The sequence below is a fragment of the Podarcis pityusensis genome (assembly GCF_964106645.2).
Source record: "Podarcis pityusensis genome assembly, chromosome: 3".
Lineage (NCBI taxonomy): Eukaryota > Metazoa > Chordata > Lepidosauria > Squamata > Lacertidae > Podarcis > Podarcis pityusensis.
The window spans coordinates 107154803-107170156 of NC_138026.1; the positions used below are offsets into that span (position 1 = coordinate 107154803).

The window sequence follows — 15354 nt, forward strand, 5'->3', positions numbered from 1 at the left end:
GGTTATTTTACATTCCCTTTGTACCACTGAGCTTTCTATACCTTATTTGCCAATCAGCCTTGTTAAACTATCTTACTGTACTTTTGAGTCTCATTATCTCAGTCTGACACTGATCAGAGTTTGGCATCAGTATAAATAATGGGGTGGTTTGGATGTAATGCTAAACCATAGTTTAGTGTTACGAGAAAAAGCCACAAAGAGCCTTAGACTTGTTTGCTCTTTCCTCTTCCTCTGGTGTATCTATGAGGATGACATCCTACAACCTCTGTGTTATTTGAACCCGAATAAACTGGTTCAAAAAGCTAGCGCCAAACTGTAATTTATGAAGCTTGCATATTTCAACCTGCCATAGTTAAAATTAGCCACCATTTAGGGTTTGGGCAACACACTGAACTGCTGGCTAATCTAAAAAGGAAGCAGAAGCTTCTGATCTTGAAACCATACTGGAGGAGGAGAAGAGAGTACTGTCCCAAGACTCATTGAAGCTTGTTCTCTGAACGCAAAACCATTATTTAGTTTTGTGTAGACACAGCCATCAAGTAGCTTGAATTGTCTCTGTACTTAGCCTTCTATAGCTTACTTGTGTGTACTTTTTCATTGTCTGACAGTGAAGTACAGAGGGCATTAAAAAAAAGACATATGTGATCTTTTTCATGCAATCTATAGTGGAAAACTTTCTTAAGAAGTCCAGTACTCATATCATAGCTGAACCTGCTGCTGGAAAAACAAATGTATAAACAAATGCATACGTAGTGTTAGGATTACTGAATGAATGACTTTGAAATCAACCACAGTAATGATCTGGCACAGTATTTGAAACTTGATTTTTACAAGATATAAAAGTCCTTCAATATGCTGCTGCTGTTTGCCCTCAAGCCTTTCCACCTCCTCTTCGTAGGCTACTTGTTAACTGCATATTTTTCTAAGAAACTTGGGCTTTCCTGTGCTTCTGTGAGGACTATTTCTCTGCGCCCCCCCTTGGTGTAATGTAGGAGAGGAGGAAAATATGTTTGGTACTGAGGACCATATCTGGAATAATATACTATGTAAGGCACAGCTTTGTATGCATTACTTGTAGCTAACTTCTGCAATTTACAAAAATCTTATCAACTTGATGATGACAAACTACAATTGGCAGAGGTGTTGCTTCTTACAATATTTTATTTAGATATTTTCCTTATATGAGAAACTTGAGCCAGCCTTTTGAAAAATCAGCAGGCTCTTAAATCATTAGCTACAAAAACCATGGACTTTTAATCATTCCAGTTGCCTTCATATCCTTTAGTATGTTTTTCTGTCACATTTTTAATTTCCCAGTCATGAAGACTGGATTCTTACTATGAAATCAGTAAATTACATTCTACAAGGGCCTTTGTATCATGTAGATGCATCAGTTATGTATGTAGCTTGTTTTTGGTCATGTCTTTTGTTTACTTTGTCCTCCAAAAATATACTGTTAACGTGTTCATGTAGCTGGCAATACAGCTTGATCAGCTTTATAGTTCAGAGTGAAATAAAGGAAGCAAATTTGATATGCTTGAGATGAGGTTACAGTAAGCCCTATTTATTTTATTACTTTAGGGGGTCAAAATAAAACTTGTTTCTATAGTATAGATGGAGGTTTTTCCCCCCAACTGACACTGTGAGGGTGTGTATATATCTGTTTTTCAATACTTCTTTGTTTCTATGTATTGGCAGGCTTTGTTATAGCGTTTTGTATTGAGTGTTCCTTTTTTTACTACGTTTCTTGACCACACATGAACATGTTGTGTACTGTGTCTGGAAGTGGGTTTTTTTCCTCCAAAATCTCTGTGTTACTTATAGGACATTATCATCATCCTCCTAAAAAAATCAAGCTTTTAAATGATATTGTTGCAGTTAAGATACTGATTGCCAAGGGAACTTCATGAGCATTCCCAGCTAGGCAAATGAGAGGGCCATCGCGCTCCTATCCTCTGCAATCCAAACTTAATCTCCTACTTTCTAAAATGGTTCAGTCTGTCTTAGTCATAAATTCTTTCAAATCCTTCTTTGAAATTTACCTTTATCTGCAAAGCCTTTTCATAACCCTTATTTCTCTCCCCCCTCCAAATGAAACCCAAGTATGTCTAACTTCATCTACATCTATTTATGTTTTACTACCCTGGCCTCTCATTCTCCTCTCTTTGTTTTTCTCTTGGGAGTTCCTTGAGAGGCCCTACTTTTTGCTTATGTTGTTCTGTAAATTGTCGTCTGTAGCAATAACACTAATATTTTTGTTTACATGCAGTTAAGAAATGCCCAAACGTTACTTTGTTTTATTATTTCTACATAGTTTACATGCAATTAAGAAAATCTAGATGCTAAGTCTTCATTTTGCACTGTTTTGACTTGTGGACACACAAAGACGAGACAACAAAGTCCTTTGGCTGCTGAAGATGAGCCAAAAGGAAAAATAAATCTTAAACTATTCCCTACAGTCTCTGTTTCTCCATCCCCAAAGTGTCATAGTTGCTACCACCATTGGGAGTAATTATTCAGTGTTTGTGCAAAGGGCTTTAAATAGCTAAAGCAATTGTTGTTTGGAACAGAGACAATAGGTGTCTTGCAGGGCAGCATGCTTTGCATGCAGGAGTTCGCAGGTTCAATCCCTAGTATCAAGGCTGATGGAAACACTTATCTGAGACCCCAGAGAGCCACTTCCAGTTAGGCAGATGATACTGAGCTAATCATCAGTAACAGATGCACAAAAGCACAGGGGAGCCCAATTCCTCCTTCACTTATGATCTTTTAGCAGCAAAAGTGGGCCAACTTCATTCTCCAAAGGGATCTTTGGGGTCGGAAATTGGATTTTAGGGGTGCATACCCTGTTTGGGCCAGAAAGTGGTAATGGGGGAGTCAGCTGTTCTTCATCAAAGCCCACTTTGGCATCTCAGATGCATTTTGGTAATGCGTAAAGGTAAAGAGACCCCTGACCATTAGATCCAGCCATGGATGACTCGGGTTGCGGTGCTCATCTCGCTTTATTGGCCGAGGGAGCCAGCGTACAGCTTTCAGGTCATGTGGCCAGCATGACTATGCCGCTTCTGGCGAACCAGAACAGTGCACGAAAACACCATTTACCTTCCCGCAGGAGTGGTACCTATTTATCTACTTGCACTTTGACGTGCTTTCGAACTGCTAGGTTGGCAGGAGCTGGGGCCGAGCAACAGGAGCTCACCCCATGGGCCCCCCCCCCAATTGCTTGGAGCCAATTCTTAGGTTCCTCTGGGGCCAAAGCTTAGGCAGAGAACTGTTAAAATGGCTGTCACCCTTTCTCTTTTAGGTCATACTGACTAATATAGGTGTTTGTGGACTAGTATGTGTTACAGGCTGGTTTGCCCTAAAGGGGTCCTTTAGGTCTTACGTTCTCTATGGTTTTGGCAGATTGGCATGCCTGACTGCTGATCTATAAGAGATGGCTTATCTGTCTGGCACAAGACCAAGGTTTAGGTCTGAGTCACAAGGCAAAAGGTTGATTATTAGCTGTGAAATAAGATTCAAATCATAATTGGGAGTGGGTGTTAAATACTAGAAGGTAATGATAGTTGATGAAGCTGTAGGATGAGTCAGTCAAAGTCTAGGACTCAGTAACCTGGAAACCGGGGTCAGAGGGAGGTGTACAACAGACAGTCTGGTTCATCTCGGGCTAGAGTCCAATGACAAATAGAAATTAATATGAATACACAACCAGGCCCTTTTATATAATTGCCTATGGAGCTCTGGTTCTTGTCTCACCTCTTTATTACTTCATGGAGCCAGTGGAAGATTGTGAGAGATCAGGGTGGTGGTGATGGCTGGCTTAGGTTAGGCAGTTCTCACCTCAGTAGTGAGAAATCTTTTTGCCACCATTTGGGTTGTGCCCTCAGAAAAGAAACAAATAATAATTGAATAGGAATAGTGTATGTTTGTGTGTGTAGTTGTGATGCTGCAGAGCATGTGCTTAACACGCTATTTAAAATTCTGCCTGATCTGAATATATACATATAAAGTTGATTTATACTGACTTCCATTCCGTAACACTATGTATTTATTCTCTCTGGCAGCAGTTCTCGCAATATGGAAACACTTAACTGGAAAAGCAAGTGAGAGTCTGTATACAAAGGAGTTTGCTCTGCACTGCTGAGCTATGACTTTAAGCATAGTTTAAGGGTAAAATGCTGTGTTGTAAACTAATAGTGAGTACGAACTCCTGGTTTATTCAGAATCTGTATACTGTATTTACTTTGTTATTAACAATGCCTAATAGATTTGACATTCAGTAGTCTCTTAGGACGAGTAATTCACCTGTGTTTGTGTGCAAGAGAGAATCTTCATTATATGAATTAATTGCTCTAAAATGTACAGCAGGTGTGGTGGGGGACCAATGTATTTCCTCAGTTATGGACTACATGAGAGTCAATAAACTGAAACTCAATTCAGCTAAGACTGAGACACTGTTAGTGGGTGGTTTCCGAGACTGGGTGGATGGGAGGTAGATTCATGGTACCATAGATCTGTAGAGTTGGAATGGTCCCTGAGGGTCATCTAGTTCAACCCCCCTATCATGCAGGAATCTCAACTAAAGCATCCATGACAGATGGCCATCCAGCTTCTGCTTAAAAACCTCCAAGGAAGGATAGACTACAACTTCCTGAGGGAGTCTGTTTCATTGTTAAACAGCTCTTATGGTCAGAAAGTTCTTCCTGATGTTTAGTCAGTATCTCCTTTCTTGTAAACTTGAAGCCATTGGTTTGGGTCCTACCCTCCAGTTCCCTGTTCTTGATGGGGTTACAGTCGTTCTGAAAGAGCAGATACATAGCTTAGAGGTACTCCTGGAGCCATCCCTGTTGCTTGAGGCTCAGGTGCTCTCTGTGCCTTGGTGTTCCTTTCATCAGTTTTAGCTGGTGGTCCAGCTACATCCCTATCTGGACAGGGATAGCCTGACTTCTGTTTATGCTCTGGTAACCTTTAGGTCGGATTACTGCAATAACTTACATAAGGTGATGCCTTTGAACGCGATTTGCAAACTGCAGTTGGTGCAGAATTTGGTGGGCAGGTTGCTCACCAGGGCAAGATGGTCAGAGCACATAACACCAATCCTAGCCTGACTACATTGGCTACCGATTAGTTTCTGGGCCCAATTTAATGTGCTGATTTTGACCTATAAAGCCTCATGTGGTTCAGGACCCCAATATCTCAAAGACTGCCTTTCCCCATATGAACTGACCCAGGCCTTGCAGTCATCATCTGAGGTCCTTCTTTGTGTGCCCCTTTGAGAGGTTTGGAGGGTGGCAACACAAGAAAATGCCTTTTCTGTGGTGGTTCCTCTCTTGTACAATGCTTTCTCAAAGGAGGCTTACCTGGCACCATCATGACATAGCTTTAGGCATCAGGAAAAAGCATTTATTTTTATCCAGTGCCTTGGCTCTTAATTATCTGTAGCATCCTTGTGTGGGTGGGATGTTTTAATACTGTCTTTTAAAAATAGGATTATCTTTTAGATTTTTCTTTGGGTTTTTTTTTATGCTGGTGTTAATGTATGTGTGTGTTATGTATTGTAAGTTACTTTGAGTTACCTTAGTAAAAAGGTGACCAATAAATATAGCTTATAGAGACTAAAGGTAACGGAGTCATAAGATGTAATTGCAGAATAACCCCAAATCCTGCTAAGGCAGTATTTTTTACAACCGGCAGGCTGCAACAATAAGGGAAGTATAGCATGTGCATTATGGATTGCATTCTTGGTGGACACATTAACTTTTACAATAGGTTGAAAAATATTTCAAAGATTGAATTACTGAGAAGCCTTTTTGCCCCTATTTCCACATTTTTGCACTAAATTGAAAGTTATTTTTATCTTGAGCCTCTATCACAGAAGCAGCTTGTAAACGAAAACCTATTTCTAGCTGGTTTTGTACTAAAGCAGAAATGTCTGCAAATACTTAATAGAAGCATGAGCCCTTATCTGCAAACTGCTTGAGCAACAAAGCTGCGCTGGTAGTCATATGACTGTGACTGGTTTCTCTTCCTGTTTTTCCCCATTCTCCTCCTTTGTGAATTATTCCAATTGTTACATAGAATGCAATTGTTTAAAAAAAAACAAGCTAACTTTTCAGTAAGTGAATTTGTCTCATGACTGTGCTCTTAATAATTTAGCTTGGGCAAATCTAAAATAAACCAGTTTTAAAAACTTTTTCCAACTGTTGCACAATCAGAAAAGGAACTGTTTGCTCTATTGCAGTACTTTTCTCCAGGGGAAAATTGATTAAGATCTGATGCCCTCTTCTGTTTAAAAAGAAGTTCTATGAAAGAGACTTCAGTCATACTCCCTGTTCATGCCAGTAGTAATAATAATAATAATAATAAATAATAAAAACCCAGCAACATCATAGTAGTGGTTCTGGTTATTGATGAACAATGATACTGAATCTGTCCTGGATCCATTTTTAAACAGGTACTGCCCTGATAATTTGGTAAATATGTTGCATTAATGGTTACTGCTTGCAATAGTTAGATGAGGCAGCCCAGAAAAAGGTTTCTTTGGGTGAAGGGAAGAAGCAGCTGCCAGAGCATTTGCTTACTCATGAGTAGTCCAACCTGCAATTAAAGTAAATGGACTGCAGCTGGGGAAGGTGTGGGTTTTATAAAGGAATTTTGGAAGGGGGAGAGGAAGAGAAGCCTGGAAGGTTGTTTTTTAAGAAAGCAGAAGTCTGGTGAGGAAGGTAATCCAAATCTTTAGGAATACAGTACATGAACTGGTGGGGAGTGTTACGTTGTGCTGTCTTCCATTCTCTCCTTTCATGATGAGTCTAGGTGCCTCTATCTGCTAATAAGATAAGTTACCCAGTGGTGGTCTCCTTGAAAATCAGAAGCTGTCAGATCCTGTCTCTCAGGGGATTGTGCCCCTGAAAGTGTGTCTGCTTCGCTATAACCTTTCTTTGGAGGAGCTAAAAATTCCATGTTTAAGATGATATTATTGTAAGTTTTAGAAATTACTGTTTATAAATACAGTTTGAATGCTTTTGAAACTGTTCAACAAAGGGTATAATATTTGAACTATATCTTCCTTTTCCTTCAAGGAGTTGAAGGTGATGTACATAGTTCTCCCACACCCACCAATTCATTGTGCTAGCAACCCAGCTGATGAGTTGGGGGGTTAAATCCCTCTGCTTTGGCTGTGTGCCCCTGCTCCTTCCTGGAAACAGGCACATGCAGGCCAGTGCAAAATTTAACCCCACTCACCAGGTTTTGTCTGAGAAATGGGCCTTTTGTGGTCCCATGACAGTTGCTTGGATATCCAAATGGGCGCCTGGACCCCAAAAAAAGTTGGGAACCCCTGTGCTATTCTATAGAGGAATTGTCCCATGTAAAACAAACACAAAACACAAAAATCCACACCCCAAAACCCATTACCTTCCCAGTCATTCATGATTGCATGTTTATATTCTAATGACTCCTACTGTAATTTATTGTTCTGTTTCCAAAACACAGTGCCAAATTGGGAATGGTCTCATATAGGATAAACTTGCCATATAACCCAAGTATCAAGAATCTAGGTTTTCATCTGGTGCTATGACACCAGGGATCAGATAGGCAACTTCATATACAAACCACAATGAGTGGAACGTACTAAACCACCCAAGTCATGCAGGTAGGAGTTGGACTTAGTAAAATGCTAGTTCCTTAAATGCTTGGTTCCACAAGAATCTCTAGAGTTAATGAGCTGTGTGGTATCTGCTAGGGATCAGTTCACCATTTAACAAGAGTTTTTGTCAGGTTTGCCCATCATTGCAGGTGAGCAAAACTGGTCAGTCCTGTCATTTATTATAGGCTTGATGGTTCTTGAGCTCCTCCACATGCTTGCCATAGGTTAGAAGTAGAATCAGAATGTGTGGTGCATGTAAGGCACTCATGGGCAACCTCGGCTCTGGGGGCCACCTGTAACCCGCCAAGCCTCTCTGTCTGATTCTTGGGACTTGGCCCTCACCAGCCCTGCTTTGCCACCCTCCTTGAATGGCTGGAATATGTCCTTGAACTAGGACAATGCTTGTGATTGCCTGGATGGACAATAGAAAAGGGTGTGTGCAGAAATGAGCTTACTGTACAAAGATAAATTTACATTGGTTGCTCTGGCCGCACCTAGCATTAGCATGTCATCTCCTGACAATTGCCTGGAAGAGAATGCAGCTCTCGGCTGAAAAAAGATTCCCCACCTGTGATATAAGGGGGACAAGCATACCTGTATTAGAGGATATCAAATGGGTTTAAGACTGCTTTTTAGCAACAAACCTGCACTTCAGTTCTGATGATGCTTTTTTGTGTATTTTCTACCTGCCTGAACATTCCCCTTTCTGATATTTTACAAAATACTAAAATACTTGTGTTACTGTTACATGTTCTCCGGCAGAAAATCATGGCACAGATGTTGCAGGTCTGCAGCAGCTTCCTCACCCTCCATGTCTCTTAGTCCTAGGCACACTGAGACACAGTACTCTGGGCCTCTCCCTTAAACACCTTCAGATGCCTCTGGCTGTGAGGTCTGTTTGCAAGCTCACAGAAGCTTCAGTGAACTAAGTTAGACTGCAGCCGCCATATAGAAAGAAGCCCCCCCCCCCCCCTTGCTGGTTAAAGTCTTGGGATGACTCTGAAGATCCATGACTTCTTAGATCCATCTGTGTTTTGGCAGTCAACTCCTCTATGGGAAAATGTGGACTAAGCCTCTTGTCCATGGCTTTCTTTTCCTGAAGCTAAAGAACTATGCAACTAGTTTGGGATGCATAAGAGGGCCTTGGGCATATATTTCTCATGTAGCCACCATCCTGCAATAAAATTCGCCCTTGAAGCTGCGAGGAGTTTCCAGAAATGTTTGTGATGTTGCATGATGTCTTACCCTTCAAAGGAGAAAAGTTTTAAAAATAATTCCAGTAGGCATACTCTTGTACATTCGCCTGTGTATTGTATTTATTGGTGCCTGTTGACATTTCTATTGTTATCCGCCTTAGCTTATGCTAGTTTATTCCTATCTGTATTAGTAGTGGTGATAATAAAAACCACACGCAGCTTCAAATTCACTTGTTAAGAAATACCAAATTAACTTTCTTTAGCGTGCCCAAACCTGGATATTCCAGTTTATGAATTAAGTTCAAATTCTAATACACCAGGAAACTAGCAACTTAGATTGTGCGAGGAAATTCCCATATATCCTTAGGTCTTTGTTCCAGACTTCTATCTCTTTTTATAATTGTAATAACAGGGTGTTTTTGCTTTTCTAGTTCTGTGCGTAAAGCTGGATGATGCTGAAATTATGCTAAGAATAGTTCAAAGTAAGACAGAACAGTTTCCCAAATGTAATTAGACTGACACTTATGAGTAAGCTCCATTTGTAGACAGTTGGCAAGCAGCTCAGATATATCTGTTTCCCCCCAATGCATCTTTGTGTGTAACAGTACCAGGGCAAATCATGACACTGACAGATCAGGAAATCTCTCTCGCTTCCCCCCTACATTTTAAAGAGACGCCTCACTTCATCTCTTATTACTCTTGCCTTCTGCATCCTCCTGTCAGCGTAATTTTTAAGCTTCCTGGTCAAGAACTCTCTGTGCAACTCTTTTCAAGGGGCCACGTAAAGTGATGTATAAATAATAGAAGTTTTCTCAACGCTGGAACTGTCTATGCTGTGCTTAGAAAAATGGGAAGCTATTAATGTTAACAATACATGTTTTAAAACAGATGACTGTAGCTATGTATTTGAGCATGGAAGTAGCCTGAATATAGTAGTACCCACTATATTCCTGGCAGAGTAGATCTTGCTTCACAAGTGTCTTGAATGTAGTGTGAAATTATATTTTCCCCTCCTCTTTTACAGGAGACATGGAATGTGGTTTCGATTGCGGAAGGTAGTAATCTGGTTGTTGGGAGTGTACATAGCCATTCCATTTCTAGTAAAACTTTGTCCCGCTATTCAGGCAAAGCTTGTCTTCCTAAATTTTGGTAAGAATCCTGCTTTTCTCTCTCTCCCACCCTCTCTCTGTGTGTCTTAAAACCATGTGGACATTTTAATATACAAGTTCCTAGTTTTTTATACAAAAGACACCATCTAGGCTCTAGCATTTCCAACTTGTGTGCACGATAACTCTCCTATCATATGCATATGAGAATAAAAAATTAGGATCTGCAATCATTTTGCATAGCCACATGCAACTTTCTCTCGATTGCTGTTCCCAGCAGTAAAATCCAGTGTCAGATTTTATATAATGATAGAAAGAAAGAGAAAGAAAGAAAAGAATACCAAGATCTCTGTTTGTTAGCATCTGCCTGTATTTCATTACTTGCTCATGAAGTGCTGATAGAGGAAAAGCTTGATGCTGCCTGGAAATTTTGTTTGTTTGTTAGCATCTGCAGTGAATGTTCTAGTACCAGTTAGTGAAAAAGCAATTGTTCCCTGCCTGCTCTCTTTAGTGACATCTTCCATGTTGTGCTTGGTATGATCATATTCTAAAATCTGTGCCTGCCTGATAGTAGAAAGTTCACTGTCAATTTTCTCAAATGTTTTGTATACAGTATGGGAAAACTGTCACTTAGTGGCACTGTCTTTCAAACTGTCCTCCATTCTGCCCTTCAAATTTAGGTCTCCAGGATTTTTGAAATAATATTTTTAATTATCTGTTCTGATTCTTGGAAATAGGGCAGCCACTTTGGTATCTGTTTTGACAATAAACCATTGCAGTTAATAAATACACTTCTTTCATGAAATTTGAAAATGCCATTGCCAATGCATTTTAATTTTAGTGCAATAACCATTATGAGGTTCTGTATTAAAATTATTTTTTGGTGAAGGGTGTTTGGTCTCAAGCAGTAGGTAAACGGAATGTAAAACTGATATTTATTTTCTTTCTCAGTGAGAGTACCCTACTTCATTGACTTGAAAAAGCCTCAGGACCAAGGTCTGAACCACACCTGTAACTACTACCTACAACCAGAAGAAGATGTGACAATTGGAGTCTGGTAAGGAAAGCTTTGCCACTCCCATTATCCACTGGAGTCTGTTTTAGCCTATGTAAAGAGGCTGTGCTTTTGATCCCTTTGTTGAGAGAGCTTTCAGTAACACCATGCAAACTCCTGCAATTGTTGCTTTTTCTGTGTGTGGGAGTGTATAATTTGCTGCTGGGAATGCAGTGTTTTCTTTTGAAAGATACACTGTTCTCTGGGCTGCAGCTAAACTAAATTGAGCAATTAGACCAAAATGCAATGAAGACTGGTGATACAAAGCTGAAAGTTTAGTTCTGTAATGTTGAAGGTCATGCTTTAGAGAAGACCTAAGAAAGTGAATCAACATGATGTGGGATTGCTCCAAGGCACAAATTAAAAAGGTGAAAAGGTGATTGCCTTGGAGTAGCTTGGCTCTGTTAATTTGTAATAGTGCCTGTGTTGGCTCCTAGACCTAGAGCAACTTAGTTCATTGATTTTGTGTTGACAAAAACAAATGAACATTTACAAAACAAATAAAATTTACAAAACTAGATGGCAAAAAAGTTTGTCAACCGAAATATTGTTAATTAAAACTCAGTGGTGCTTTATCTTTTAACTGAAATGAAGAAGTCTTGTCCTAGTTCATGGAGAAAAACGTAAGCCTCAAGTGACTTTTGGTGTCATTGGTTTTTTTTCCTGAGGTGCATGATTAATATGAGTGGGTGCATTTGATTTATGGTAAATCATCATGTTGTAAGATCTCTTGCAGCAAGCAGTTTTAAATTCTCTGCCAGAGTTTTTCTGGCTGTGTCTGGTTTCTTCATTTTCCTTCTGTAAGAACTGCCATAACTGCTCACTGAGTGATACAGCTATAGACTTCAGATACTAATGTGCCCCACATTATAGTGAAAAGCTATTAACTGCCAACACTAAAATTTTTGTGGTTTCGATCAGCCCAAAACTACTTTGTTTTGCTGCTAGTGTGCTGCCAAAGCTTCCAGTAGCTCTTGAGGGGAGGGTTGTTACTGTGTATGTGTGTATGAATTGTAAGGTGTTTGTCTGAAAAGATAGTCACCTGTTTTTAAATATTCAAGGGACTAATTAATAAATGATCAATAATATTTCTATAGTTGAAACTGGTAGGATGGTTGTTCCTTATATAGGAAGTCAAAATTCAGTAGTAGAGCACATGCCTCCCACATGCATAATCTTGGATCCATCCCAAGCATCTCCAGTTGGATCTCAGGTTGGTGCAGTTGGGAAGGACTTCAGTCTGAGAGCTGCTGCTAGGCAGAGCAAACAAATACTGGGCTAGATGGACCAGTGAGCTGACCATGTATGTTCATATATGGTCACTTGACCATGGAAGGCTTGTCCTAGAAGAACAGGCACATTCTTCCTGACCTCTCATAGAAACTGAGGGCAGGAAAACACATTACAAAGAAACTGGGGTTGCTGCAGCCCAATGTCTAGTTCATTCCCCCACCTTGTATAATGTCTAGTTCAACTTGACCTGTATGTAGATGTTTTGGCTTGGTCAACATGTCACGTAAAACCACAGTTAAAGTTTAAGCTGTGTTTTAACTCTGGGCAGCCTAGGACCTCAGTACATACTGCCCAGACTTGCGCCCTGGGAGGGTCACAGTTTTCTCCTGATTTCCCATTTCCTTCCAGGCATACGGTTCCCACAGCTGTATGGAAAGATGCTCAAGGCAAGGACCAACTGTGGTATGAGGATGCTTTGGGTTCCAGCCACCCTGTGATCCTTTACTTACATGGAAATGCAGGGACTAGGTAAGAGAGAGATAAATGAAGGGATGAGAAGGAGGATAACCTGTTGTTTCTTTTGGTATAGATTGGGTGAGGGCCAGCCATGTCACTGGGCAGGGCAAGGCAAGCTCACCTTTGACCTGCAGTTCCTTACAGCACAATCTTATACATTTCTACTGAGATGTTCTGTTTAATTCAGTGGGGCTTATTCTCAGCTAACTGGGTATAGGATTGCAGTTTTTGCATGTGTTTAACTATTCCATTCAGCTTCAATGTGCTAATTTGACTGAACCATGCTCAACTAGCTAGTCTTTAAAAGAAAAAGGTCCTCCTAGTTGTATTGAAAGATCAGGGAAATAATGTACCAGAACCATATGTCTTGGGGCTTTAAAACTAATGTGTGATTTTCCAAATTCTTTTAATAGAGGAGGGGATCACCGTGTGGAACTTTACAAGGTGAGAAAAGCAGTAATATTAGTCAAATGACCTGAATACTACTATATGCAATTCTGTTAATAGCTTAGCTATCTAAGCTTGCTTCCAGAGGAGTTTCTCTTTATCTTCTATAGTTTTTGTGAGGAACAGCCATAAAGTGCTAGCGCTGTAATAGTAATCAACTCCTAGCTATGCATCTTGACACTACCTCAGGCTGCTTATGTGCTTTACAGAATCTCAAGTGGTAAAACCTGTTCTGGAATGGTTTTGTTTGCGTGTTCTCTACCCTTGTAAAAAAATATTTTTTTGCATGGAAATATGTAGTACTGGGGAGAAGAATTATGTTAACAGGAAAGTATGTATCAATTTATTGTCCTTTTAAAATACTTCATAATCTTAATTGTGACTGTTTGCCTTCTGTTATAGGTTTTGAGTTCTCTTGGTTACCATGTGGTCACGTTTGATTATCGAGGTGAGATTCTTACTCTTTTGTCCTGAGCTGGCATCTGTTACTCATGCTAACAAATTGTAACTACTATCCTATTGACTGATGAATAAAAGTCTATTTCATAAACTCTTTGAAAATCCAGATGACATGTTATTACTTTTCTAGGGGCTGTATCCTTGCTTACTACACTCACCAAATGATTCCTGCAGTCTGCTCTGTATGTGGGGCTTCCCTTGCACTTGATCAAGCAGCTGCCGCTAGTGCAGAATGTTGAACCATGCTTGCTTGTAAGCAAATAACATCTGTGCTCAGAGATCTGCACTGGTTGCTGATTTGCAACTGGGCCATGTCCAGGGTGTTACTATTAGCATTTAAAGCCCTTAACAACTTGGGACCAGTTTACATGCGAGATTGGCCTGCCTCATATATGCCGACTTGATGGTTTTGATCTGTAGAGCTGGCACTGTTACAGGTGCTGCAGAACAGCCTTTTTGCATTTGTAAGAGACTGATATCTTGGTGTGACAGTGCCTGCACTTTGGAAACTGCCACACACAACTTCCCCTGCTTTTCCTTCTGCAGTGTTGGGCTGAGCCATGGTTTGGTGTAGCATGTTGTCTGAACCATGGCTCATATTTTAGCTCTCTCCAGACAAACAGTGAGCTGTAAACTATGGCACAGACTTTGATTATAGCTTGTCATTTGTTGGAAGGCAGCGGAACCACAAGCCCAGGTTCAGATGACATGCAATGCCAAACCATGACTTAGTTCAGCACAGCAGCAGAATGACTGAGGAGGAAAGCAGCCATGACTGGGAAGCCTGTATCTTTGCCCCAAGCCATATTTTGGCTTAATCTTAGAGTGAGGTTCACCTCTTAAGATAGGCTTTCGATTTATTTTCACCCTGCCTTTTTAAACAATAGAACCGCAACTAGAACTTTAAAAATGCAAAAGAAGTCCTAAAACACTACTTGTACAGAACCTGTGGCACTCAGTCGCTTTAAAGATAAAACCTCATCACTTCCTAAAACAACCAATAATAATAATTTCCTAAAGACCTGCTTGATTAGATTAGACTCTTGCTGAGAACGATGTTCCACAGAGATGATCCCGTGACTCTGAAAGGCCCTGTGTCCTAATGGCTTTTATTGAGGGAACATGGAATGAGGTTTTGTTAGAGAACATAATGTGACAGCTGTTGCAGATAGAAGAGAAGCTGCACAAAGCTCACTGCTCTGCCCTGCAGCCATTCAGTGCTGGGTGTGACTGAACTCTTTCTCAGCAGGCAGGTGTTCTTCTGTTTCCTCTCCCTTCCCTAGCCGATAGACTTGGATAAGAAGGGCAAAGTTTAAAAATACTACTTTTTTCAAACTAGTTCCATGCGCATTTAAGCAGTGTTAGGTGGAAATCTCTGGAAAGCAATGACAAGTCTGATAGAGTAAGAAAGTAGAATGGACTGTACTTCTTCAGAATATTGGGGGGGAGGAGCTCATATTTTTGAACATTTGCGTTGTTAAAACTCACTGCAAAGCAGGACAACAGACAAAAGGCTGGGTCAGAGTCTTCCTTTCTGATGATCTAGTGTTCTGTTTGAAGAGAGTTCATCTATTCACAAATGGCATTTCCCACGTACAGTCTGAATTGGTACCATTCATTTTACAGTATTATTCAACCCCCACAGTTGAACTCTTGGAGGGTTTGCCTTGGAATATTTCAGGCTATAATAGAACCAGA

General features: G+C 40.4%; 1 protein-coding gene across 3 annotated transcripts in view; it reads left to right on the forward strand.

Annotated features, from left to right (window-relative positions):
* The window catches only part of ABHD12 (abhydrolase domain containing 12, lysophospholipase), a gene marked incomplete at its 5' end in the record, with an annotated part of 32156 nt that overhangs the window by 5549 nt on the left and 11253 nt on the right, over positions 1–15354 (forward strand). For all 3 annotated transcript variants that reach the window (XM_081001099.1, XM_081001101.1, XM_081001100.1), the window contains 5 exons: positions 9866–9990; positions 10899–11004; positions 12643–12762; positions 13164–13194; positions 13600–13645. In XM_081001099.1, coding sequence (XP_080857225.1) covers positions 9866–9990; positions 10899–11004; positions 12643–12762; positions 13164–13194; positions 13600–13645 — 428 coding nt within the window. The remainder of the gene's footprint in view (positions 1–9865; positions 9991–10898; positions 11005–12642; positions 12763–13163; positions 13195–13599; positions 13646–15354) is intronic.